Source organism: Megalobrama amblycephala, linkage group LG21 (assembly GCF_018812025.1).
Source record: "Megalobrama amblycephala isolate DHTTF-2021 linkage group LG21, ASM1881202v1, whole genome shotgun sequence".
Taxonomy (NCBI): Eukaryota; Metazoa; Chordata; class Actinopteri; order Cypriniformes; family Xenocyprididae; genus Megalobrama; species Megalobrama amblycephala.
Window position 1 is genome coordinate 21,468,357 of NC_063064.1, and position 26,224 is coordinate 21,494,580.

At 37.0% G+C, this 26,224-nt stretch overlaps 2 protein-coding genes and 1 long non-coding RNA gene across 4 annotated transcripts in view; 1 reads left to right on the forward strand and 2 right to left on the reverse strand.

Annotated features, from left to right (window-relative positions):
- hcfc1a (host cell factor C1a) overlaps window positions 1–9,361 on the reverse strand; it is a 25,658-nt gene extending 16,297 nt beyond the window's left edge. The window contains exons 1-11 of the mRNA XM_048172606.1: window positions 9,029–9,361; window positions 7,684–7,888; window positions 4,512–4,660; window positions 3,856–4,016; window positions 3,563–3,771; window positions 3,372–3,456; window positions 3,183–3,289; window positions 2,520–2,699; window positions 1,978–2,316; window positions 1,685–1,836; window positions 1,406–1,600 (exon numbers count right to left, since the gene is read on the reverse strand). Coding sequence (XP_048028563.1) covers window positions 1,406–1,600; window positions 1,685–1,836; window positions 1,978–2,316; window positions 2,520–2,699; window positions 3,183–3,289; window positions 3,372–3,456; window positions 3,563–3,771; window positions 3,856–4,016; window positions 4,512–4,660; window positions 7,684–7,879 — 1,773 coding nt within the window. The 5' untranslated portion in view covers window positions 7,880–7,888; window positions 9,029–9,361. The remainder of the gene's footprint in view (window positions 1–1,405; window positions 1,601–1,684; window positions 1,837–1,977; window positions 2,317–2,519; window positions 2,700–3,182; window positions 3,290–3,371; window positions 3,457–3,562; window positions 3,772–3,855; window positions 4,017–4,511; window positions 4,661–7,683; window positions 7,889–9,028) is intronic.
- Window positions 7,278–23,726, forward strand: opn1sw2 (opsin 1 (cone pigments), short-wave-sensitive 2). Of its 2 annotated transcripts, XM_048172609.1 has the most exons (7): window positions 7,278–7,573; window positions 12,607–12,672; window positions 17,341–17,968; window positions 20,325–21,326; window positions 21,495–21,663; window positions 21,860–22,025; window positions 23,055–23,300. In XM_048172609.1, exons 4-7 carry the CDS (start codon window positions 20,954–20,956, stop codon window positions 23,298–23,300), a joined length of 954 nt encoding a protein of 317 aa, XP_048028566.1. In that variant the 5' UTR covers window positions 7,278–7,573; window positions 12,607–12,672; window positions 17,341–17,968; window positions 20,325–20,953. The 2 variants fall into 2 exon arrangements, with proteins under 2 accessions (XP_048028566.1, XP_048028565.1); XM_048172608.1 differs by lacking the exons at window positions 7,278–7,573; window positions 12,607–12,672; window positions 17,341–17,968 and adding an exon at window positions 23,398–23,726 and having other exon boundaries at window positions 20,182–21,326; window positions 23,055–23,294.
- Window positions 23,603–26,097, reverse strand: LOC125256538. Its single transcript, XR_007182128.1, has 2 exons — window positions 24,143–26,097; window positions 23,603–23,939 (listed from the first exon to the last, which is right to left on the reverse strand). It is a non-coding gene; the product is annotated as an uncharacterized LOC125256538 (long non-coding RNA).
- Window positions 26,098–26,224: the final 127 nt, after the last annotated feature.

Genomic DNA, 26,224 nt, shown 5'->3' on the forward strand with positions numbered 1-26,224 from the left:
ACATGAAAGCAATATTCTAAAAGCGACTCATATAAACACCTTAATCATAATATTGTCTTATTCAGAATAAGGTCAATAATTAGATTACTGCTGTCCATGTAAACATAGTAAGTGACAATCTTAAAGGGGTACTTCACCCCTGGAAAGATGAATGTGTATTTAAAATTGGTCATTTATGTAGTAGAAATGTGAAATTATTTTTGAATTTGGAGCTTTCTAGACTGAGAAAAGGCAGAAAATGTATTTTTGACTAATGTGGATGAAAGACAACAACTCCCAGAATGCACTTGTTTTGCTGCCCCTGCGAGGCCACGCCCAAACCGCGCCTATCGGTTACAGGCGGAATTACCAGGAAAATTCAAACAACTAGGCTTGCTTTGTTACATATTAATTCTATAAATCGTGAGTTAGTTCATACATTTACAGCGAAATGGTGCTAAATTGCTTTGTACGTGGATGTACACCCAAAACCAGGAAAGGACAAGTAAGTTTCCATCATTTTCCGATGAAGTTAAAGATTTGGAGCGATGTAAACAGTGGCTGCGGGCCATCAAACACCCGAAGTTTGGAGATGACACCGTTATAGAAAACCTAAAAAAAAAACGCAGAATATGTAGTCTCCATTTCAAGCACGAGGACTACGAACCAAATATCCTTGCAATGAAGAGAACCATTCTGAAGGACACAGCGATACCATCGATATTCACTTTCCCAGAGGACGAACAGCCTGGGCATCTGGTACTAAGCGTATTCGCCTAGAGGTAAGACTCGCTGATACTAGACTGATAACACAGTAACGTTAGCCTATGTAGTGTTGTAGGTAGCACATAGGTAGCAGTAAAACTGCAAACTTAGCAAAGTAACGTTAGATAGACAATTACATATAAGTTGCATATAAGTTGACTGTTATCAAAGTAAAGCCACTGTTCTGTAAAACTGAGTTAGTCTATTTATCTATTTATGCTAACGTTACCACAAAAGCCTGTTGCTGTATTGGTTGAGATGACTGCAGACCCGGATAAATTTGCGAGATGAACCACTGATGTAGTGCAGACTATAACAAAATATGTTAAGCTTAAAAATATAATTGACACCCACTTTTGATAAAATCTTTGATCTATGTCCGTGAGTAACCTCAAAAGCGCATATGTATGGGCGTGGTGAAAAATGCGGAACTACCTGCTATTACTGGCTGTAGTTTTATGCCTCTGGCCAAAAAAGCCTCCGATGACGCAAAATGACGATTTTTGCGTCATCGGAGGCTTTTTTACAGAATAAAAATGCATAAATCTCTCATCTCGGGCTGATATGAAGGGGGAAAGCACGGTAATTCAAAAATACTAGTGGTATTCTACTAATACAAAGCTTAATGCTAAATCCTGAAGTAACCCTTTAAGATAACTACCATGACAGGTGATGCCACTTTAACTGTGGTGGGGAGAGTGGTGGACCCAGGAGTCACAGCCATCGTTTTTACAATTGTGGCCCCAGCCGGCACATTGAGAACAGTGGCTCCGGGGGAAGGAGGGATTTTCTGTGTGGCTGCAGCAGCTGCAGCTAAAGCTGCCATTCCACTCATCTGAGGGCTGCTGCCAATGGCCTGAAAAAAGTATACAATTGAATAAAACAATTTATGAGGCATCAACAGTTTTATAGATTTCAGCTTTACTTTTTCGCTTCATACCGTTCCTTGAGTGGTCTGTGGTGGCACTACCATGCGAACCCCTGCAGGAAGTGATGTCACAGTGACTGGGGATTTTCCAGCCTGGCTGGCTTGGCGCACAGTGACAATCGATGCCCCGGTGCCTGACTGAGGGGCTGCAACTTTCAGAATAGCTTAAATATAAAATAAAAGTAGTTAAACGCAACCTTTTAATACAAATACTATGTAAAAAAAAAAAAAATGCTTTAATTTAATATTTGATTTAAGTAAACTGAAAATATTGCTGAACTATTACCAATTTAACAAATCAGTACCTGGGCCACGCGCCGTTGAGGCTGCCAGAGGACTTGCGGGTGTGGTGGGTAAGACTGAGGCTGTGGGGGAAGCAGCCTGTGGAACGAGGGTGATGCCACTATGCGGCAGACTCTGAGCAGATGGAGCAGCTGCAGCGGGCGCTGGACTCTTAGGCGAGTTTCCAGGGAGGGAGGGAGCTGCATTGAGGGCTGGTGATGTGGCAGCAGTGGCTGTTGGGATATCATATTTCTGAAGCTGAAGCAGGTACATGTCTGCTGTAGACACCGCTCCCCAGCTAACCTCTAAAGAATTTGTGTTGGCCCGGACGAGCTGTACCCGTGAAGGAGGATTAGGGCGCTCTGCAAAAAAAGAAGAGAAAAAAGCGAAATGTCAAAAACTATTCAAATTATGCATGGTTTAATACATTTAGTTCATGCAAAAAAAAAAAAAAAAAAAAAAAAAAAATACTACTCAATATGTAACTTTTTATACATTTAGATATTTTTACAATGCAGTTTAACGGTGTTGGAAAAACTCTATACTGCATATCTGCTGTACTCACCGGTCTCCAGGTACCACAGGTCTTTGCAGCACACCTGATTGTTCCAAGCTTTGCGGTACCCATCACGTCCACTCCAGACATAAAGTCTGTTGTTAATAGCAACAGTGCAATGTCCTGCTCGTGCACGTGGTATGTTGTCCTCCAAAGTGTCCATCAAAACAGTCTCCCATGACAAGGTGTCTAAAAGAAAAAAAAAAGCAAGCTCTTTTAATTTAAAGTATATGGCATAATATGAAAAAATACAAACAAAAAAAAAACAAACAAAAAACATGCTGTTTAGGCTCAGCGAAATTTCACGATCCTAAACGTCAATTTTAATACCACAAGTATATTCAATAGAATAAGAAATGATTCTTGAGTAGCAAATCAGCATATTTGAGTGACTTCTGAAGGATCATGTGACACTAAAGACTGGAGTAATGATGCTGAAAATTCAGCTTTGCCAACAGGAATAAGTTACATTTAAAAAAAACATTAAAATAGAAAACAACTGTTTTAAATTGTATTATATTTCACAATATTACTGTTTTTACTGTATTTTTGGTCAATTAAACGCAGTCTTATCAGACTTATCAAAAACAAAAAGGTAGTGAATAATAACAGTTTGGCCAAAATCATAAATTGCTTTCACTTTAAACACTACATGTACTTTTGTAAACATACCCAAGTTCAGGCAGGCAAGTGTGTTTGTACACTTCCATTCCTTCTCATGTGTGGCCACCTTCACATCATCCATCACCAAGGGAACCCAGCCACCAAAAACATACATTCTACAGATAAAGGGATTAAAGGTCAGTAATGCCATTGTGTACATTTAGGGAATGCCTGTGGTGAGATTACACTGAAACTCACTTGTTTGTAATAGTGGTGGCTGAGTGGAGGCTACGGGGGAGGGGAGCAGTGCCGCTTATTGCAGGCTTGTTCCAGGTCAGCGTATCTGAAAAGCAAAGAATGGCCTAATTATTGCTTAACCCAATTGATTAACTGAAATAATGAACAATCTGTGGCAAAAACCACAGCAAAAACAGCTGTAATCTTCATACCAATATCTAATGTCCAGAGATCTCCCAAACGACAACCACTCATTCCTCCATATATAACAAGGCGGGACTTCTTAGTAGTTTTTTCAGTATAAATTACAGCAGTGTGGCTCTCTCTTGGAGGAGGCAGTACTCCATATGTGACTGGTACATCCCAGCCCACAACATTGGAGCCCGGACGCAGTTCGAGGGTATAAAGGTCATTCAAATATCTGGAAGCACACATAAGTGAGTCTATGAACCAAATAATATAAATATAATTATTAACTAACCACATTATTAGATGGAAGGAATACCTGGGAATGTTGTTCTTGGGGTCTTCGCTGTCATTGGCAAGCCCCCCAAAAAGATAGCACTTGTTGCCCACAAGAGAAAAACTGTGGCCCAGACGAGGACATGGTGGCGCTCCATTTTTAGGGGCTTTTGGTTTCAATTTTTTCCATTCCCACCTGCTTGCCTGATAATCGTAACCATAGCGAGATCATTTCAGATCTGTACTGACAGAGTCAACAACAGTCAATAATGGCTGGAATACACAACATGACTTTTAAAATCTGAACAGATTTTAAAACACTAGGCATCATACACCTGCCGACTTCATAAGCAGTTACAGAGAAATACTGGGCATCATACAATAAAGAAATGAGGATTGCACACTACCAGACTTTCAAGTCATTCCAAACACAGAAACATGCTCTTTCACTGCTAGAAGATGCATGGCAAATAAAAACAATGTTAGAAAATAAAAGCTGAAAAAACAGAGTTTGTACTCATCATTAACTACGCGATTTTCTGTGAAATCTGTCAAATGAGACTGCCCAAAATCTGCAGACCAGATATGACTTTCGGCAACTGGCGTTGACTCCTCCGAACTACAAATCTGGGCAAAAGTCATATAGTGTATTCCAGCCTTTAGTCACATAACAATGATATTTAAGAAGTTTTTCCTTACCTGCAGCTCATAAAGGTCATTGCTGTACTTTCCATATTCCACCATTCCACCAAACACTAATAGACGTGTACCATCACATACAAAACCATAAGCCGCACAGCCTGGAGGAATGTCTCCGCGAACAGCTGGTATAAACCACTGGTTTGTTGCTAAAAAACAAAAAATATTTCATTGTTCCGTCAATTTCTCAGTGATAAAGTGTACAACTTGCAATAAAGCTCTCTTGCATTTAAAAGCTAATCTGTCAATAAAAAAGCATTTTAAAAATTCAAAGCACTTTTCAACTATCAAAATAACTACACAAACTGTCACAATGAAACTGAAGTAGCGACAGATCTATTTTTCCATATTGTGAGGTACATCCAAGTGAAAGGGATTATTGAATAAGAAAAATTGTAGCCAGGGACTTGGATCTACGGGGGATATTTTGATTAAACGTAAGGTCAAAACATTTTAAAAATGTAAAATGCACAGATGGATTGTTCATAGTAAGATCTATAACATGCATTTAGAAAATAGATAGGGTGAATTTTCTTTTCATGCCAACTTTAAAGCTGCAGGTAGATTCCAGTGAGAAGAGTGACCTCTGACCCGACGTATGACGTAGGAGTAGCATAAGCTTTGGTGAGAGTAGATGCCTCTCATGGTTCAAACAAATAGCACTGGGCAACAAACTCAAGCTCCTCTTCTCTTATATCGAAATCCTCCGACATTTCTAAAAAATTCTCATTTTAGACTTCTAATTCGTGACCGGTGTCTTGTTTTGCTCTATCCTCTGCACTTCCGCATGCCAGTACACAGTGGCACCTGCAGCTGTACGGCTGTACGTACTGTGCGTACCATGAGAGGTCGCTAATTAATGCCGGTTTCATTTTTTACATAATTTTTAAATTGATTATTAAAATCTATCTGCGTACACTCATGACATATAAAGAGAGCAAAAGAGAATGAGAATAAATAAAGGTGTGCGTTTGTGTTTTGTAAAGTCTATGTTTATGTGCGTCCATAGGTGGGCGTGGGGGATATGGGTGAAAAGAAATTGGATTGGATGAATTAGTTTCGTCTGTCTTTCCACACATGAAAAATGACATTACAGATAGTAAATGTTTAAAAAGAAGTTCAAAACGCTCTCCAAAACAGCTAAATTCGATTTAAATATTTACAAAAAGGCCTAAAACTAGTAGGGATGGAGAAATTAAGCCTCTTAAGTCTTTGAAGCTTTTCTCTAAATGTTTCGTAAAAGGTTTCAAAGCATCAAGAGTGTCGAAAACACTGCCATCTTGTGGCAGGTAAAATTTACAGCAGCCATAAACCTGAGTGCGCAGCTCTGTTGTTTTATCCATTAAGCACAAACAAAAGCCTGACGACGCTAAATGTATATATTTTAATAATATAATTCACATATTAAAGTTTGGCAATAGATGAAATGGATCAACAAAAATACTACATACTGTTGTTTGAGGCAAGTAAATTGTGCTGTTATTTAATTGTAAATACTATTTATATGACAGAACATATGGTGATGTAATATAGGCTACAGGCTTATATATTTAAAGGTGCCGTAGAACTTCTTTTTAAAAGATGTAATATAAGTCTAAGGTGTACCCTGAATGTGTCTGTGACGTTTCAGCTCAAAATACCCCATAGATTTTTTTTAATTAATTTTTTTAACTGCCTATTTTGGGGCATCATTAAATATGAGCCGATTTAGGCTGCGGCCCCTTTAAATGCTCACGCTCCCCGCCCACGAAGCTCGCGCTTGTCTTTAACATCATAAACAAAGTCCACACAGCTAATATAACCCTCAAAATGGATCTTTACAAAGTGTTCGTCATGCAACATGTCTAATCGCGTAAGTATGGTATTTATTTGGATGTTTACATTAGTTCTGTGCGTACCCTGAGATAAAATCCTGCAGGCGCCCCTGCCAGTACGTAAGGTCAGAGGTCCCTCTTCTGCCGAAACTAGACTTGCAAAAGGTCATTACCAAAAGCCAGTGATTATAGTTTATAAAGTTGTAAATTTGGATATTTTTCTTACAAATCCCATCGCATAGCTTCAGAAGATCTTTATTAACACCCTGGAGCCGTATGTATAACTTTTATGATGGATGGATGGATGGATGCGCTTTTTTGGGCTTTAAAATCTTGGGTACCATTCACTCCCATTATAAAGCTTGGAAGAGGCAGAATATTTTTTTAATATAACTCAGATTGTGTTTGACTGAAAGAAGAAAGTCACATACACCTAGAGTGGCTTAAGGGTGAGCAAATTATGGGATAATTTTCATTTTTGGGTGAACTAAACCTTTGTGTGACATATCTTGTTCGTTGCCATGTCTGAAGAAAGTTTGCGTGTTCAAAGTCTAGTGTTACAGCGCCTTCAGAATTAAATGACAGAAAGAGATATTTACTGAATTGCAATTCAAAGAAATTCAAGAGTCACACAGGTATTATGCTTTTTGGCTTCATTAGGAAGACTGTGAGGTAAATTAGAGCATTCTGGAAATGTTCTTCCACTATGACCCATAAAATGAAAGTTCATTTATAAATGCAGTTCATATAAACACTTCATAAATTTCTATTGAAAGCATTTCAAACTTTTATCATTATTTAAAATTTATGGAAGAATCTACTGCATCTAATGCATGGTATTGTCTACTGCAGCCTAATTTCCTCATGATAGCTAGTGTCATTGTGGGCTAATCAGCCATAGTGCTCGGAGAAAGATAACAAAAAGGCGAACTCGTGCACGTGCAGGAGGGGGCGTGCGCGTGATGCGGCGGCGGCCGACGTCCATTTTTGTTTTTTCTGGCGCCTTTTTCATCTCACAACACAACACAACAGTTGAAGGAGTTGCCTGCGAGCGAGACGCGGCGCTGAACCAAGACAAACATTGCAAAAAAACAAAAAAAAAAAAAAACACAGATTGTTTCATAAACATGTACGTGAGCTATTTTTTTTTTAGTGAGGCAGATATATTTACGACTGCGGCAAGTGTCACTTCAGGCTACGACGGTTCTTCATCCATAGAAACAAGATAATGAAAACCGTAGTGACAAGGTAAAATACATTGTAAGGCAATACACAGAGCACATTTAGTGGCGATTTGCACGCATTACGTAGTTTGTATGCATATACAAACTTTCCTTACATAAAAACATTTTACTTACCAGTATTATAAACGTGCAACTCGTCAACGATTCCTTCGTTTCCTCCACCAAAAACGACCATCAGCTCCTTGATGGCTACGGCCCTGTGTCCGTGCCTCGGTCGGGGTACCGGCCCGGACCACCCCAGAACCCGCTTCCATCGCGGCTGCAGTGGAGCTCCGGTGGTCCCAGGCACAACGGAACCGGGGGACGTCATGTCCTTTTACTGAGAAAAGACGGAATGCACTTCAGCGACTCTTAGCCACAAATATACCCGTTCTGTAAACTTAAGTTAACGATATCTAGGCAAATGTTGCACACAAGACCTCGGTATATATTAATAATCTTTTTCTGTATAAATATATACATTGTTATATCATTACAGTTGTACAATTACAATCGTGAACAGTGTGGGTTATTCAGAAGTTTGATTAATTCAGGAATGCCGCCATTTTGGCGCTTGCAGACGGACTAAAAGCCGGTCAACTAGACTAAAATACCGCGTGCAGCAGCTTGAGCATCGATTAAGTTATATACAGAAAACCACGTTGCACTAAGTTCTAGCTCAAAAGTCACACCACACAATTACATTATCCAGTTAAATGTCCCTGGTGCAGAAAAGAGTATCAACCCATGGAAGTCGCCATCTTGAAACAAGCCTCCGCCAGTCTGAAAAATGGCGGAGCGACAAATAAAAACAACAAATTTCAGTCAGCTATGTAGCTAAATACAAATACAGCTCTATATTAACTGCGGACGTGATCATTTTCCAAAATACAATTCCGTGAAACGCTGCAAAACTAAACAAAGATACAAATTCAGAGACTAACACTCGAAACCCAGTCCCCATTTGCTGCAGAAGGCTATTTTCATGCCTCTCTGGGAGTCGCCATCTTGTCAGCCACTCAAAACAGCAACAATAATACATTTTAACCGTGCGATTTTATGACAGTGCAATGCAGATTCAGACCATCAACCGAGTGCTGCAATTTCCAAACGGTCTGGACATTTAAACGAGGTTTGCCCGCGTGCATAAAATCATGCAGCGGAATGTGGTTACCAGCAGCGCAACTAAAACAAGACATCTAATCACGTTTGCCCACGGAATCCACAAATAAATAAGCAAGCGCAAATACATCCCGATACATACTATGAGAAAATACGTTTGCGCAAGTCTCCTCCAAGCGAAAACTATCGATGGATTAATTTTTATTTAATTCATGCCGCCCCGGTGTAAGCAGCCATCTTGTCGTCAAATCAGCCCACTAGCAGCTCCCACAAGAAAAATGGCGGCTAAGTTTATGTTCGCTATCCAAAAATACACATTTTGGCTTAATGCATTCTCTCCACCATATATCATACGTACGAGATTCGTGTTGCAGTATCCAGGGAGATCTTTTGATGGTCTGTTTTTGAAATGATAGTCCAGGTTCATCCAAATTTGTTAAGAAGTATCCACTCTCATGCCTGCCTGGAAGCCGCCATGTTCTTGACAATGTACAGCCGCTCCTGCAGCCACCCGTAACAAATATGGCGGAATTACCACGTCCTTATTTAGAGCTCTTTGAGAAACACTCACTTACAGTTGAGAAATGCAGTCCTGCATTTCTTTAGCGATTGATTTATAATTGTTATACCATATATGTGTGTATCTGAGATGCGTTAACACTATCGAGATAATCTAAATAGATTTTTTTGGCTTTATATATTTAGGGCTCATTGTCCCACACTAAAGATGGCGACTTAAGTCGAAGTTTATTGTTAGATTTTTTTCTTCTGTCGCATTTTCGCGCAATTAATTCACAAATATGACTAAATAAATTATTATTACGCCCGAAGAAAAAGAGAATTTATAAATTAACCACGAATGAATGAACACAGGGTATCTATTTTCTTGAAGTTACACCCCCTTAGTGGAATTCTACCAGTGATGGCGCTCCTCCTTTGCTTGGAATTCAACTTCTTCCTGAATAATACCTCACTTTATAAAACCTATTTTGTAATCTTCCTAAAATAAAACTTTGTTTAAAAAAGATCTTACAAATTCTTAAACTGCAAAAATACTTTTGAAGAAAGTTAAGGACAGCATCATTAAATATGAGCCGATTTAGGCTGCGGCCCCTTTAAATGCTCACGCTCCCCGCCCACGGAGCTCGCGCTTGCCTTTAACATCATAAACAAAGTTCACACAGCTAATATAACCCTCAAAATGGATCTTTACAAAGTGTTCGTCATGCAACATGTCTAATCGCGTAAGTATGGTATTTATTTGGATGTTTACATTAGTTCTGTGCGTACCCTGAGATAAAATCCTGCAGGCGCCCCTGCCAGTAGGTCAGAGGTCCCTCTTCTGCCGAAACTAGACTTGCAAAAGGTCATTACCAAAAGCCAGTGATTATAGTTTATAAAGTTGTAAATTTGGATATTTTTCTTACAAATCCCATCGCATAGCTTCAGAAGATCTTTATTAACACCCTGGAGCCGAATGCGCTTTTTTGGGCTTTAAAATCTTGGGTACCATTCACTCCCATTATAAAGCTTGGAAGAGGCAGAATATTTTTTTAATATAACTCAGATTGTGTTTGACTGAAATAAGAAAGTCACATACACCTAGAGTGGCTTGAGGGTGAGCAAATTATGGGATAACTTTCGTTTTTGAGTGAACTAAACCTTTAAGTTATTTAAAAAGGAGTGACATATCTTGTTCGTTGCCATGTCTGAAGAAAGTTTGCATGCTCAAAGTCTAGTGTTACAGCGCCTTCAGAATTAAATGACAGGAAGAGAAATTTACTGAATTGCAATTCAAAGAAATTCTTCAAAGAAGATCTTACAAATTCTTAAACTGCAAAAACACTTTTGAAGAAAGTTAAGGACAGTTGCTTTGGATAAAAGTGTCTGTCAAATGCAAGTATAATTGGTAATTCTTCAAACTGGAGTGGCAAACTACAGGCACAATTTGTAAAAATGTAAAAAATAAAATAAATAAATAAATAAAAAACCTTAGCCTAACTGTGAACCTCCTTTCTGAGCATAGACATGAAAATACACTATCCAAACTTAAATGGTTGTAATTTATGGATGCTTTGGAATTACAGACCTAAGTCTTTTTTTTTAAGAAGACACTCAGCAGCACTTCAGAAAATGAAAATGTAAAAAAGTAATGTACAAAACATTTTTTATTTTATAAAAAAAATATAGTTTCCAAAATAATATTTACGCCATATTAAGCCATATGTCTAACCAAGTTGTGTTCCAAATTTGAAGTTGATATCACAAAAATTAAAGTTCCTATGGGATTTTATGGGCTAGGCCCTATACCAAAAATAGCCACTGAGTGACACCCACATTTCATTGAATTTTATGCACTTTTGCAATTTTATGCACTCTCCCAAAATAGTTCAAATGAATACATTTCGGTCAGAATATCACTTCTATCACAAACAGTCACCAAATATGGAACCTTGAGACTCAGACCTTTCCGACAAATATGTCAAGATCAGAAAAATTGTTTGATTATAAAATAGTTAAAATAATTTTTGTAATATGAAACATGAAACCACCCACTAGGGGTACAGTAAAAACAGTAATATTGTGAAATATTATTACAATTCAAAATAACTGTTTTCTATTTTAGTATATTTTAAAATGTAGTTTATTCATGTCATGATAAGGCTGAATTTCCAGCAGCTATTAGTCAAGTCTTCACTGTCACATGATCCTTCAGAAATCAGAATGCTGATTTTGGTGCTCAAGAAACATTTCTTCTTATTATTAATGTCAAAAACATTTATTGCTGATTAATATTTTTGTGGGAACCATGGTACACTGAAAGTTTGGGGTACCTTAAGATAAAAAAAAATGTTTACATTTAAATTATTATTAAAATTATAATGTTAAATTTTAAAGAAACATTATTAATAATTGAGCACCAGTAATGAATTATAATAATTGAGCAGAAAATCAGCATATTAGAATGATGTCTGGATCATGTGACAGACACTGAAGACTGGAGTAATGGCTGCTGAAAATTCAACTTTGCCATCACAGAAAAAAAATACATTTTAGAAAATATTCAAATAGAAAACAGTTCTTTTAAATTGTAATAATATTACTAACTTTTTACAGATTGCACAGATTGTTTTCAGCCTACAAATATTGGTACTTAAACTTTATTTCAACTGTTGCAAAGAGCGACACCCACCTGTCACCACAAATTAAGAATGATCCAGATGATTATTTGATTAAATATTAGTAGTTTATTTATACAAGAAATTATTATTCATCATTTGTTTGTTCTAATTTTGATTATCTGCTGATTACAATTTACATGAGTGAAATTGTGTAATTTAATCTTTTAGATTATACTTGTAACCATAACTTTTGATCTAGCTTGTTGTCACATGCAAGAATAATCTTGTTATATTTTCTATTTTTTTTTTTTTTTTTTTTTTTTTTTAATTTTTATTAAAAAGTAAACTCATTTGACTATTTAACTGCAGTATTAAGTAACACCCTAGTATAGTTCTTTGTTCTTTTTGTCTTTCAAGCTAGATGGCACTCTACCATCTCTTAATTTTTCTGCAATGCATTTGGTCTGTCATCACAACAAGTGTACCTACTACCTTTAGCTTTCAAGACTCAATGTGTAATCTTAGCCTCTTCATTATTAACATTTCCCTGGAACATTTATTCACTGAAATACATGAAAAATAAAGAACAAAAAATAGTTGGCACAGCTTTGCAGTAGGTGCTCTACATCAGAAAAGATTATTCTTATAGAAATTGCAGACATTAGTAAATCTGCACAGTTTGTGACATTGTTGATATATCTTCTGAAACTAGAAGACACATGTGACATTACTAGAGTATTTTTCTCCTTTTACTCCAAAAAAAAAAAAAAAATTACTTCACATAATTGAGATTTGTGTTTTATCTTTCCTATAGGTGGCAGTGGAATGCATCTAAATATGATCCTTTTCACCATCGAAAGTTCAGCAATAATCTCAAATTGTAAGTATACATTATATCCCTGTACAAATCTACTAAAGAACATTTTTTATAGACCCGCACAGTGTTTGCATTTAGTAAGGTTGCATTGGAACCCTGCAGATGTCTTATAAAGAGGCTCGTGATAATTAACTTTACGTCAGACTCCTCCCTCTTCCGGACTTGTTATGCTGTTAACTTAATCACTATGACCCTTCAGTCTGTCTTTGACCTGATCAATTTCACCAAATAATCCATTACACAAGTGATGGAAAATTCTGTTTGTCAGGATTTGAATTTTAGTACCAGTCAATGTACGTGTTATGTCATTCATTTTTCTATGAATCGGTCTGCTACAGGACAGATCATAATCTAAACTCAATTTTGACAGCCTAATGATAATGCAACCGGGCCAGATATCTTGCTTTTAATTATTGTAAGCTTCTGCTTTTGCATACAGTATACGTTTGCATACACTTTCACTTACGCTTTTTCTGGCAAACAGATCTGCCCAGTGTAATTAACAGCTTATTTCTTGTCATTTAAAGATTTGTTGATGTATATAATGAACAGCAGCACTTTACAAGGTCTTATTTGGTAATGCATTTATTTACATCAGTTAATGCATTAGCTAACATGAGCTAGAGAATATATATATATATATATATATATATATATATATATATATATATATATATATATATATATATATATATATATATATATATAGCTAAAAAATACAGTTCATGTTAGTTCACAGTACATTATCTAATGTTTACAGATACATCATTGATTGAAAATAACAGATTAATAAATGTTGTAGAAGTTTTGTTCATTGTTAGTTCAAGCGATCTAACTAATGTTAACAAATTAGACATTTTTGTGAAGTGTTACTGAATGAACAGATCTTATAGTTTGCACTTAAATTTTGGAGATTGTTGAAGTACCAGAACAGTGAAATGAAGTTCTGGTGTTTGTGTTGATTAGATTAACTAAGGCTTCATGCAAGGCACTTTAGAAGGCAGTCGGATGCAGGGTGTGGCAGAAAAGAAATGAAAACAATTAATTCTCTGTAAATGCTTTCTTTCACCCAAGTGATTTTGTAACTGCATTATTTTTAAGCCCAAGTGCCCAAGCCTCAGTCAATTTCATATTTACATTTTAAAAGAGCCATTCATGTTAATTTTTTGTAAGTCTGTAACAATTTATAATGTCTTATCATATTAACATTAATTAAATTATTGCATTTCATAATACTTATCAACAATCAACTTAAATCATTACATTAAAAACTCATTTATTACAAAGTTTGCAAAAATCTGTTTCACAGCAGAACTGTGGTTTCAGCTCTCTAGTGTTGTATTTATTTGCTCCGGGATGTTCACTTTTAACGTTGATCACTAATAATTTTCCTTAATAACATTACATCCAATTTTGTAATAGTTAACAGATCATTATTACGTTAAATGCTCTGGAACTTAGAAGCCAATATGCAGAACAGTACAACAGCAAATCTCTACTTGAGAGTTGTACATTATGTGTGAGCTTCTGTATTTGTTATTGTACATTCACTTGTTAATCACCAAGACTGGTAAATATAAAACTATATAAACTGGCGGCAGGCATACTAACATAAACTCTGCACTGAAGCAGGTTAATAGGCCGGAGATAACTATGTGACGCACTTAGAGGTGTCTTTACCTTAGGCACCCCTCTTAACATGTCTACACTGACTGTGGTAGTTAAGAGCCTTAGCACAAGTCCAATAATTAGTCCTAAGCCACTAAACAGATCATTGTATGGGTCAAACAAGTGAGGAAGACCAGAGATTAAAACAGAAGAGGAAGTAGGGGACAGAGCTTTGACCACTGAAGGTGATGGAATGGACAGATAAAAAGGGGTCATCTGCAGTGATTTTGGTGATAAGAAATTGAGAGCGATTTTAAGATATTGATATTTCCTTTGAATGCTAATGCACCCTGATGCATCCCTTTCAGAATTTGTCTAGTTCTGTGACTCTTTTGAAGCAAAGAATCCAAGGTCCTGAGATACTTACCAGATGAGTTTCGAGCTAGCTAATGTGACACTAGAAAACTGAAACAAAACGAGTAAAGTATGTATTACATAAAATACCACAATGAGAACACAGACTGGTGTTGTATGTTTTGTTCTGCCTTCTTACCTTTGATACATGTTTGTATGGGAAATCTGCTGTTTGTTTTTCAGGGAGTGATTAGCTCAGAGGAGTATTATGAGCCGGAAGACTTTCATTTAAATCCTACTTTGACACTTTCATGAGATGACACAATGGACCTTTTTCACATTTCCGGGGTTCTCAGAAGTGAAAATTGTCATATGGGTAAACTTAGTGCACTCAAAAAAAATGTTTGTTCATTGAACATAATTGAATTAAGGAAAACCTTTCCACACAAGTTCATACAACAAGACTACAACAAGTCCATTTAAACAAATAATAGTTTGTTGAACAAACTTAAACAATTTAGGTTCTTGTGTCAGAAAAGAATTTGTTGAGTGAACTTAAAGGTGAAGTGTGTAAATTTTAGGAGGATCTATTGACAGAAATGCAATATAATATACATAACTATGTTTTCAGTGGTGCATAATAATGAACTGTTATGTTTTTGTTTTTTACCTTAGAATGAGACATTTCTATCTCATACACAGAGGGTCCCCCCCTGTCAAGTCGCCAATATGTGCTGGCATGTTTCTACAGTAACCTTGAATGGACAAACTGCTCTACAGATCGCATTTTGTCACTATGTTCGTTGGTGTTTTTAGAGGCAGCTTGCATCGTCACTACGTTGAATATGCACAAAGTAGTAGTATAATTGTTGTCTAGAAGCAGAGACCTTTCTTTGTTAGAAGAAAGAAGAAACCTCATTGCTTCGCACAGGCTACTCTCTGCTGTCTCAGACGACAACATCTTTGTTGTGTCGGCCAGACGGCCACCGTAGCTTTTCTGAAAGGGAGCTTCAACGTCACTGCTATGCAATGTACACATTGCACTTTTAAATAAATTAAGGAAAATGTTTCCATGAAATTGATTTATATTTTTAAAACAAAAAAGAATTAGTTTGGACTGATTTATTATAGTCTTGTTGTATGAACTTAAATTCATCAAGTTGTTGTGGGTAGCTGTTGTGCACATGAGAGTTCCATGATTGTCTGATGGGGGGCGAGGCCATAGACCCTACACAGATGGATTAACCTGCCTATGAAACACTGTAATCAACTAATCTTACTTCAATTTACAATAAATAGCTAGTCTGGAACATGTTCATACATAACTTTTTTTATAGCTATAGCATGTGAATAATGAACAAGAAGTTACCTATCACTGCATTGATGCCAACAAAGCTATGGCTCAATGAGTAAAGCAACATGCATGATAGTTTAATGTCGCTACTCATAATCTAACAACAAGCTCTACTCTTCAGCACAGTAACCACAAAAATTTCAACATAGAAACTCTTTTAAATGTCCAGCATAACTGAACATTAAACACTAACCAGTCTTTCCCTTTACTAAAAAACACATTAAATGGCACTTAATTCCAACATTTATTCTCATGCAAAGCATGCCGGGAACTAGAAATCCACTGCGCAGTTTCAGTCAAAGCAACAGAAAGGATTCATGTATTCCCAACACAAATGGTTTAAGTTAATTTTACAAATTTAATTTCATATAATGTAATTAAATTGAGTGCAAATGACAAAAAAACTCAAAAACTAAAGATTTGTGTTATTTCAGCTTATTTTATTTAGCTAGAATCATTTTTGGGTGGTTGGTGAATGGGAGTCAAGATCATTTTTGTATTCCCATTTGCTCCAATAGCAAAAGAAAAAAATTCATGATAGTGTTTCCACGACTTTCTAAAAGATGGAAAAATACAGAGAAATAGATTACGTTGGTCAGAAGAAAGAAATATGTCAAATTTACTATCACACTTTCAGCAAATAGAAGCACCCTCACAGCAGTGTTAATTGTTTTTTTGTCATTTACTGGCAAGGTATAGTGTGAAAAACTAGTTTTGTGGAATTTACCAAGGAATTTACTTTGGTATTGAAGCTTCAAGTGCACAAATATAAATATAACAAGATATATAATAAAAAATTAAGAATAAAATACAAAATATAAAAAGTTTAAGACACAGATAGGTTTAGTCAGAATAAACATATTTACAGATTATGAACATTATTGCATTATTGTGAATAATAATATGAATAAATAGGCCTGAATGAATTCAAAGATATCGCACTAAACAGTTGGAGTATTGCACTTGTAGGTATATGCTTTGGGAGGCATTAACTGTTCAAGAGGGAAATGGCCTGTGGGAAGAAACTGCAGCTAGTTTTTCTATCTAGTGCCCAGTGATCTGAGGCGCCGTCTGGACGGCAACAGTTCAAATAGGTTGTGGCCAGGGTGAGTGGAGTCTGCCCTCTTCCTTACTCTACCAATAATCCTTTCAGCAGTCTGGACTGTCCATTGTAGTCTTTAGTCTGAGCCAAACCAGACAGTTATTGATTAACACAAGGCAGAGTCAATGTGGGGCTGAGTGTAGAACTGTGTCAGCAGCTCCTGTGGGAGGTTGAACTTCCTCAGCTGGTGAAGGAAGTACAACCTCTGCTCGTCCATTTTCACTATGGATTCTATGTGATTATCACACTTTAGGTCCTGAGAGATGGTGGTGTCCAGGAACCTGAATGACTCCACTGCTGCCACAGTGCTGTTTATGATGGTGAGAGGAGGGGAGTGCTGGGCTGTTCCTTCTGAAGTCCACTATCATCCTCACTGTTTTGTACATGTTCAGCTCAAGGTTGTTATGACTGTATAAGACAGCCAGCTGCTCAGCTTCTTGTCTGTAAGCAGACTCGTCACCATCCTGGATGAGGCCAATGACTGTAGTGTTGTCTGCAAACGTCAGAAGCTTGACAGAGGGGTCTTTTGAAGTGCAGTCATTTTTGTACAGTGAGAAGAGCAGTGGAGAGAGGACGCAACCCTGAGGAACACCGGTACTGATAATGAGAGTCCTGGATGTGAGTTTTCCCAGTCTTGCTAGCTGTTAGAAAGCTGGTGATCCACGGACAGATTGGGGGGTTAGTTTGGATGATAGAAGATCAGGCATGATGGTATTGAAAGCCGAACTGAATTCCACAAAATAAGATCCTTGCATGTCCCAGGTCTGTCGAGATTGTTGCAGGATGTAGTGCAGTCCAATGTTGACTGCATCATCCACAGACCTGTTTGCTCTGTAGGCAAACTGCAGGGGATCCAGCAGGGGTCCACTGATGTTCTTCAGGTAGGCCAACACAAGTCTCTCAAATTACTTCATGACCACAGATGTGAGAGCGACAGGTCTGTAACCATTAAAGGGTTAGTTCACCCAAAAATGAAAATTCTGTCATTTATTACTCATCCTCATGCCGTTCCACACCCGTAAGACCTTCGTTCATCTTCGGAACACAAATTGAAGATATTTTAGTTGAAATCCGATGGCTCAGTGAGGCCTCCATAGGGAGCAATGACACTTCCTCGCTCAAGACCCATAAAGGTACTAAAAACATATTTAAATCGGTTCATGTGAGTACAGTGGTTCAATATTAATATTATAAAGCGACGAGAATATTTTTGGAGCACCAAAAAAAACAAAATAACGACTTATTTACTGATGGCCGATTTCAAAACACTGCTTCAGGAAGCTTCGGAGCACAAATGAATCAGTGTATCGAATCTGCTGTTCGGAGCGCCAAAGTCACGTGATTTCAGCCGTTGGCAGTTTGACACGCGATCTGAATCATGATTCGACACACTGATTCATTTGTGCTCCGAATCTTCATGAAGCAGTGTTTTGAAATCGGCCATCACTAAATAAGTCGTTATTTTGTTTTTTTTTGGCGCACAAAAAATATTCTCGTCGCTTTATAATATTAATATTGAACCACTGTACTCACATGAACCGATTTAAATATGATTTTAGTACCTTTATGGATCCTGAGAGAGGAAGTGTCATTGCTCCCTATGCAGGCCTCACTGAGCCATCGGATTTCAACTAAAATATTTTAATTTGTAATTCGAAGATTAACGAAGGTCTTACGGGTGTGGAACGGCATGAGGGTAAGTAATAAATTACAGAATTTTCATTTTTGGGTGAACTAACCCTTTAAATAATTACTCACCCTCATGTTGTTCCACTTCCTGTAAGACCTTTGGAACACAAATTAAGATAATTTTGATGAAATCCAAAAGTTTTATCCTCCATAGAAAGCAACATAATTACCACATTCAAGGTCCAGAAAAATAGTAAAAACATATTTAAAATAGTCAACGTGACTACAGTGGTTCAACCAAGCGACGAGAATACTTTTTGTGTGTAAAAACAAAACAAAAAAAAACGACTTTATTCAACATTTTCTTCTCTCCCCTGTCTTTCTGCTATGCTGTTTATATTGTATAGATGGTGCAGGCTTCCGGGTTCTACGTCAGAATGGAGACTCAATATTGGCTGATGCTGTTCGCGTGAGCAGTACGACACATGCGTCCAATAATGAGTCAGTGTTCGTAAACAGCATAGGAGAAAGACGGGAGAGAAGAAATTATGGAATAAAGTCATTATTTTTGTTTTGTTTTTGCGCACAAAATGTATTCTCATCACTTCATAACATTAAGGTTGAACCACTGTAGTCACGTTGACTATTTTAATGATGTCTTTACTACCTTTCTGGACCTTGAATGTGGTACTTACGTTGCTTTCTGTAGGGGGTAAAAAAAAACGCTCGAATTTCATCAAAAATATCTTAATTTGTTTTCCGAAGATTAACAAAGGCCTTACGGGTTTGGAATGACATGAGGGTGAGTAATTAATGAAACAAATTTCATTTTTGGGTGAATTATCCCTTTTAGTCTAGTGATTTTGGGTTTTGGGGGGGTCCGGAATGATAGTGGAGCATTTGAAGCAGCAGGGAAATTCACATTTTATTAGAATTTATTTACTTATTTACAATATGTTTGGTCTAGTCTTATATAAATATATCATTTTATGCCTTGGTGTAACATTCATTTTTTATTGTGATTATTGCCTCATTATTATTTGAGCAATATTGTGCAAATATTTACTGTTAGTGAGCTTTTGTCTTTAAAAGTGTTACATACAAGGATAGTGTTACATTTCTTTTTTCTTAATTTAATTTATTTAATAATTAATTAATGGTTAATTAACCATTTCAACTTTCATTTAGCTATTTAAGGTTGTCCAATTAAAATACAGAACATGAATGTCTGTGTTGCCATACAATGAATGCCATTGAATGTTGAATTGCCATAACATAATGAATGGTCATGAAAAGGTTTTTCTGTAAAAAATAAATAAAATGTTGAAAATGTATTGCAGCTGAGCAATACATCATTAACACAATCAAATTCTGTAAAATGAGAACAAGACATTATTTTATATATATATATATATATATATACCTATGTATTATTCAGTGTGCTGACTAGCATGTTTTTTCACAGCATTTAGATTTTTTTTGCTTTTGTTTTGGAGTTTAAAGTCGCTTAATATCATTTGCTAATATTCATGATTATTATATCTTTTGTCCATATAAGATGTTCATCTCTAAGTTGTGAACTTTCTTGCACTATTCCACTTCCAATAGTCCCTTTCACGGCTCTGACACAAGAACCCTCTACAGACGAGTGTCAAGGACAATCCAGCTGTCAAGTATTTAAGGCTCTACACAAAGGCTCTGATTCCAGGCTCAAAGCTGGAGATAATACGTTTGGAAGCAGATTAAAGAGGGGTTAACAGCGAGTGATTAGCTGCTTTATCTGCACTGGGCGGCAGATTAACTGCCATCGCTAACGCAGAACCACACTACAGGGTGAAAAGGATGATCCGAATTAGCCAGGTTTTGGTGCTGGAAATGAGATTAAGTGAATTGTGTGTCTTGCACTGTACAAATGTAGTTTTGCGTGTGTTGAATCTGTTTGTCATGTATGTGTGTGCCTGCACAAGAGCCTGTGTGTTTGGTAGATGACAACAAACCTCAAATCCTTCCATTAGGACCATTTGGGAGGAGCAAAATGCTATCTTCTGGATCCCTATAAAAGAGGGATCACTTGGCAATAATTTGAGGGAGCCTTCATCTGGTGATCAACGAAGAGAGAATTTACATCTCTTTTTGACTCTTTTTGCGATGCTGCAGTAATCTACAAAAGGAAATAACACTTTAAACTTTAAGGTGTTACAGCATTCTCTGTAAACTGGTTGCCAGTTTCAAGCAAGATGAAGGGAATACCCGAGTTTCAGGAAGACTTCTACATCCCCATCCCTTTAGATACCAACAACATCTCAGCTTACAGCCCTTTCCTGGTCCCCCAGGACCACCTGGGTCACCATGGCGTGTACATGGCAATGGCTGCCTTCACATTCTTCCTTTTTGTCGGAGGGACTTCAATCAACGCCCTTACCATTGTTTGCACAATTCAATTCAAGAAACTCAGATCTCACCTTAACTATATTCTTGTGAACCTTGCCGTTGCCAACCTGTGGGTATCCCTTTTTGGTTCCTCGATAGCATGCTATTCCTTCTGGAATAGGTACTTTATTCTTGGGCCGACAGCATGTAAAATTGAGGGCTTCAATTCAACACTTGGAGGTATAATGCAACATGTATCCACATTATTTTAATGCTTCTGTGTTAGCCTGTTGTAGTTCACTGTAGTTCATAGATAAAAATTTAAAGCCAGAACTTATTCTTACATTCTGCTTCTGGTTTCAGATGGTTTCACCAAACCTTTTTCTTTTTTTTTCTCTGTTGTTGCAGGAATGGTGAGTTTGTGGTCTCTTGCTGTGGTGGCTGTTGAAAGGTGGCTGGTCATTTGCAAACCCCTTGGGAACTTTACTTTCAAGACCCATCATGCCATACTTGGCTGCATATTTCCTTGGATTTTTGCATTGGCAGCTTCACTCCCTCCACTGTTTGGCTGGAGCCGGTAAGTCCGACTGCTTACAATGATGAGGACAAAGCCAAACTGCCTCCCTCCAGAAAGATAAACAATGCCTAGCATCTTTTTGCGCCACTCCTATACAATTAGTTCAAGTCCCTGAGTGAAGTCCTCTGATTGAATTGTGCAGTTGAATTGTGCAGAGTTGTCAATCCCATCAACCTCACCTTGCTTTGTTTTACAGGTACATACCTGAAGGTTTGCAGTGCTCTTGTGGACCTGACTGGTATACGATTAACAACAAATACAACAACGAATCCTATGTCATGTTTTTGTTCTGCTTCTGCTTTGCGGTTCCTTTCGGCGCCATTGTGTTCTGTTATGGTCAGCTGCTCATCACACTCAAATTAGTGAGTACAAATTGTGTTTATCAGATCATTTTAGGAAAAGGTCAATGTTTAAGGAAAAGAGTCAACTAGTAGTTCACTCTCTTACTCACCATCATGACGTTCAACGACCTTCGTTCATCTTCGGAACACAAATATAAAAGATATTTTGCTAAAATCCAATGGCTCAGTGAGGCCTCCATTGGCAGCAAGATAATAAACACTTTCAAATGCCCAGAAAGCTACTAAAGACATATTTAAAACAGTTCATGTGACTACAGTGGTTCAACCTTAATGTTATGAAGCGAAGAGATGTGTGACTTTGGCAGTTTGATACATGCTCCGAAACACTGATTCGAAACAAAATATTCATAAAGTTTCGAAGCTTCGTGAAGCAGTGTTTTGAAATCACCCATCACTAGATATTGTTGAATAAAGTAATTATTTAGAAAAATAAGTATTCTCATCACTTCATAACATTAAAGTTGAACCACTGTAGTCACATGAACTGTTTAAAAAATGTTTTAAGTAGCTTTCTGGACATCTGAAAGGTCTTACGAAGGTCTTACGGGCGTGAAACGATAAGAGGGTGAGTAATTATTGACAGAATTTACATTTTTTTGTTGAACTAACCATTTAAGCCAGGAAGAGGAATTTTATGCAACCATACAGTGTTGTAATTTAGACTTTTGATATTTCTAAAAAATAAATATTGAAACCACAAAACCATATTATTTAACATGTTATGTTAATATGTATTCTTTATTTTGATCTGAAACCTTCAGATAGCCAAGTGAACATTCTAAAATTCTAAAATTAAATAGATTAAATGCACATTTTTTTCTTTTTTGTCTTCTTTTTTTTGCAGGTAAGCTTCACACTAACATTTTTACTTATTTATTATTTATTTATGCCATAAATAAATGATAAATGGGTTTCATTGCTCTGCCACACTGGGATGCACATTGATCCCTGTCCACTAGATGGAGACTATGAATGGGTTACTGTGGTCATGTTGCCATTTGCTCTAAAATCCCTTGTTTGTTCTACCAGGCAGCCAAAGCTCAAGCAGATTCAGCTTCGACTCAGAAGGCAGAGAGGGAGGTGACAAAGATGGTGGTGGTGATGGTGTTCGGATTCTTGGTGTGCTGGGGACCATATGCTACCTTTTCTCTGTGGATGGTTTCCCACCGTGGTGAAGCATTTGACCTGAGAATGGCAACCATACCATCCTGCCTTAGTAAAGGCTCTGCAGTGTACAATCCGGTCATCTATGTCCTAATGAACAAACAGGTATAGTGTTGTGGACATTTGTAGTTGTATTGTTGAAGTTTGTTCCCACATTGCATCTAATCACTTGAAATAATATATGCTACTCATTTCTTTTGAAACCCAGTTCCGTTCCTGTATGATGAAGATGGTCTTTGGCAAGAATACTGAGGATGATGAGACTTCTTCCTCATCTCAGGTCACCCAGGTCTCCTCTGTTGCGCCAGAGAAATAAACCCATTCTTAATGTAACCTCATCCTGCGGAGACAACTACTCCGCTGGCAGTGAAAAATAATCTTACAATGATTGTAAATAATAAACATAGACCCAATAGGAATTTTTGCTTTTAATGTCAAAATTTGTGTAACTTGGTCTTGGCTTGCTGAACAAGTAGAATGAGTAGAAGTTCATAATTATGAATAAAAATGTACAATAAATGCAAAGAAAGAAAGACAGAATTGCGTTGTTAAATTGATCAGTTCCAGAATTGTGACATACATTACAATAGTTTATATTATATTACATTAGTCTTGTTTCTTCCTGTTTTAAATGCAGTGAGCACACCATTTCACAACAACTAAAACATGAAAACAGAGAAGTATCTCATATATGCGATTGTAATCAAGTCCGTAGCCCATGAGTAATGAAGTAACACATCGAGGGATGGTCTGAAAAGCAAAGTCAAACACAGTATTAGGCTATCTATTATACAAAACTGCTTTGCATTGATTTGCTGCACAAGAAAATAATTTTTTTAATTCACTAAAAATTAATAATGAGAATTTAAGTGCAGTTGTCTTCAGTGTCTCTTTAGAAATACAGAATAAATGTCATTACTTACTCATTGATTTGTGCATGCATGCTTACTCACCTTAACCTCTTCTTACTTCATCCAATAAGTAGTTCACTTTCAAATCAAGATAAAAGTGCAAAGAAAGAATATGAAATTAGCTTTTGTCATTTCCAAACTAGCCCAACACAATCGATTCAAGAACAATATCAACTTAGTTAATCTAGAAATTAAACCACAAATGATGTTAGAGAAACACTGAGCAGTGAAAGCAAAGTTTTGCCCATGTTAGATTAACATCTATTATATGGATTAATTCCATTCACAAATGCAAAAATTGTTCAATAAATGTTCAGTACTAAATACCGTGAATATAGCGTCCAATGGCAGACCATGTGAGACCAAACTATTATCTTGAGCTTTCGTTGAGAATTCAGTTGTATATCCGAGTTCTGCTAGTAGTGAACTTTTGCCAATCACGAATAGTTCAGAACTAGCGGAATTCCAGACATAGGACTGACTGAGTGCTGCCCCATGATACTTTCTGATCCATCCAGAACATCCTTTTCAACTACATCTCTGAAAATCTGTGATTGACACAGTGATATAGCAACAAAAATTGATTCTTGATTCTTGATTCTTAATCCCACCAAAGCGTAGATATACATTCCAGCAATCTATTAAACTTCAATTTATTTTGATTAGCTTCCAGTTTAAAAGGAACTGTAAAAGATCACAATAAACAAATACCTGTTTTGGATAAACACCTACACATCAGTACAATTCTTTGCCAGTTTAAAAATGAACAGGAAACAACTGATAGAATAAAAAATGTACAGACTGCTCTCGTCTTCGTGTTGGCTCCATCCTCGCCCTGGTTTGGTCTGTTCACACCCTAGTGTTCACTTCCTCCTGCTCTACTTTGCCACAATAGATGGAGAAGCCGATGGCTGAAAAAAAAAAAAGAAAAGAAAATGCCAATCGTCAGAAACAGGGAGAGATTAAAACTGACCTCATCAAGATTTTCAGATAAACCCTGCTTTCCCTAAACTGAACCATCAATCCATTGGGATTAGGAAGGTTTGGGCTGCATCCTTGTCAATACTAATTAGGATCTCACATGGAGGGTACCTGGGTACCCCAGTTGTCCCAATAAGCTGATTTGGACTTTAACCTAGATGCCTGACTTACAGTTACCCTTCACATACCGAACATATGATAGAAACTGTAACATTTGTTTTAAATGGACATGAGAGAATATGAATGGCACAGTATGGCACAGTGTTTACAGTGACAGACATATAATTGAGAAAATGTCCTTTATAAAGGATTATTATATACTCTTTAGTGAAGTTATGCAGCCATTTTGTTATCAAATTAGGTGTTTTGAAATGGCCTGAAATCTTTTGAAATATGAAACATTTGGAAAAAAAAAAAGGTTTTGTGTGTGTGCACTCTCAGAAAAAAGGGTACAAAAGCTGTCACTGGGGCGGTATGCAAAAATGACATACTGTATTTGTGCAATGTACCAAATAATACAATTTACAATAATGTAAAAAGTTCTTTACTCCTTCAATAGGCAGAAGGGGCCATTATATAGAATCCTATCTTATCTTTTTAGCATGATTTCAGTCACAAACCTTAGAAACTTTTACATTTAAACTTAAATTTGGAATGGAATGTTTCTTGTATGCAGCTATTGTTTTTTGAACCCTAAAAGTTGTACAGAGCGCCAAAAAAGGAGCCAGAGCACTCTAATCTGGTGCTGTTTCATTTTAGAGAATGACATGTTTTTTTGCAATAATGATATCATGCGTCTTTAATGAAAGTGTGCTGTAGAGTGACACTGAACAGGAAGCTTCAGTCAAGGACAACGCAAAGAGGTCTTTGACCTAAACTTAAAACGTCGTAGAAAGCATCGAATAGCCCTGTCACCTTATAATCACTACTGACTCGGTCGTGCCAAATGTCACCGCACAGTGTTTTGGTTTACCTGTGATGGCTTCAACAATCCTAGGAAGGAACAGTAGCTTAGACCTCCTGTAAGCCTAATGAATGAGTTTTTGTTCTGCTCTTGATACCTGTTTTGACCTCAACAATTCTCCACCCTGTAAGCCAGGGCATCCTCCTTTTTTGCGTATAAAAGCACTTTGACAAGTGCCC

Coding starts and splice junctions, on each gene's coding strand:
- opn1sw2 (XM_048172608.1), top strand. CDS start 20,954: ATGAAGGGAATACCCGAGTTTCAGGAAGACTTCTACATCCCCATCCCT. Junction 21,664..21,859: donor CCACTGTTTGGCTGGAGCCG/GTAAGTCCGACT, acceptor TTTGTTTTACAG/GTACATACCTGAAGGTTTGC. Junction 23,295..23,397: donor ATGTCCTAATGAACAAACAG/GTATAGTGTTGT, acceptor TTTGAAACCCAG/TTCCGTTCCTGTATGATGAA.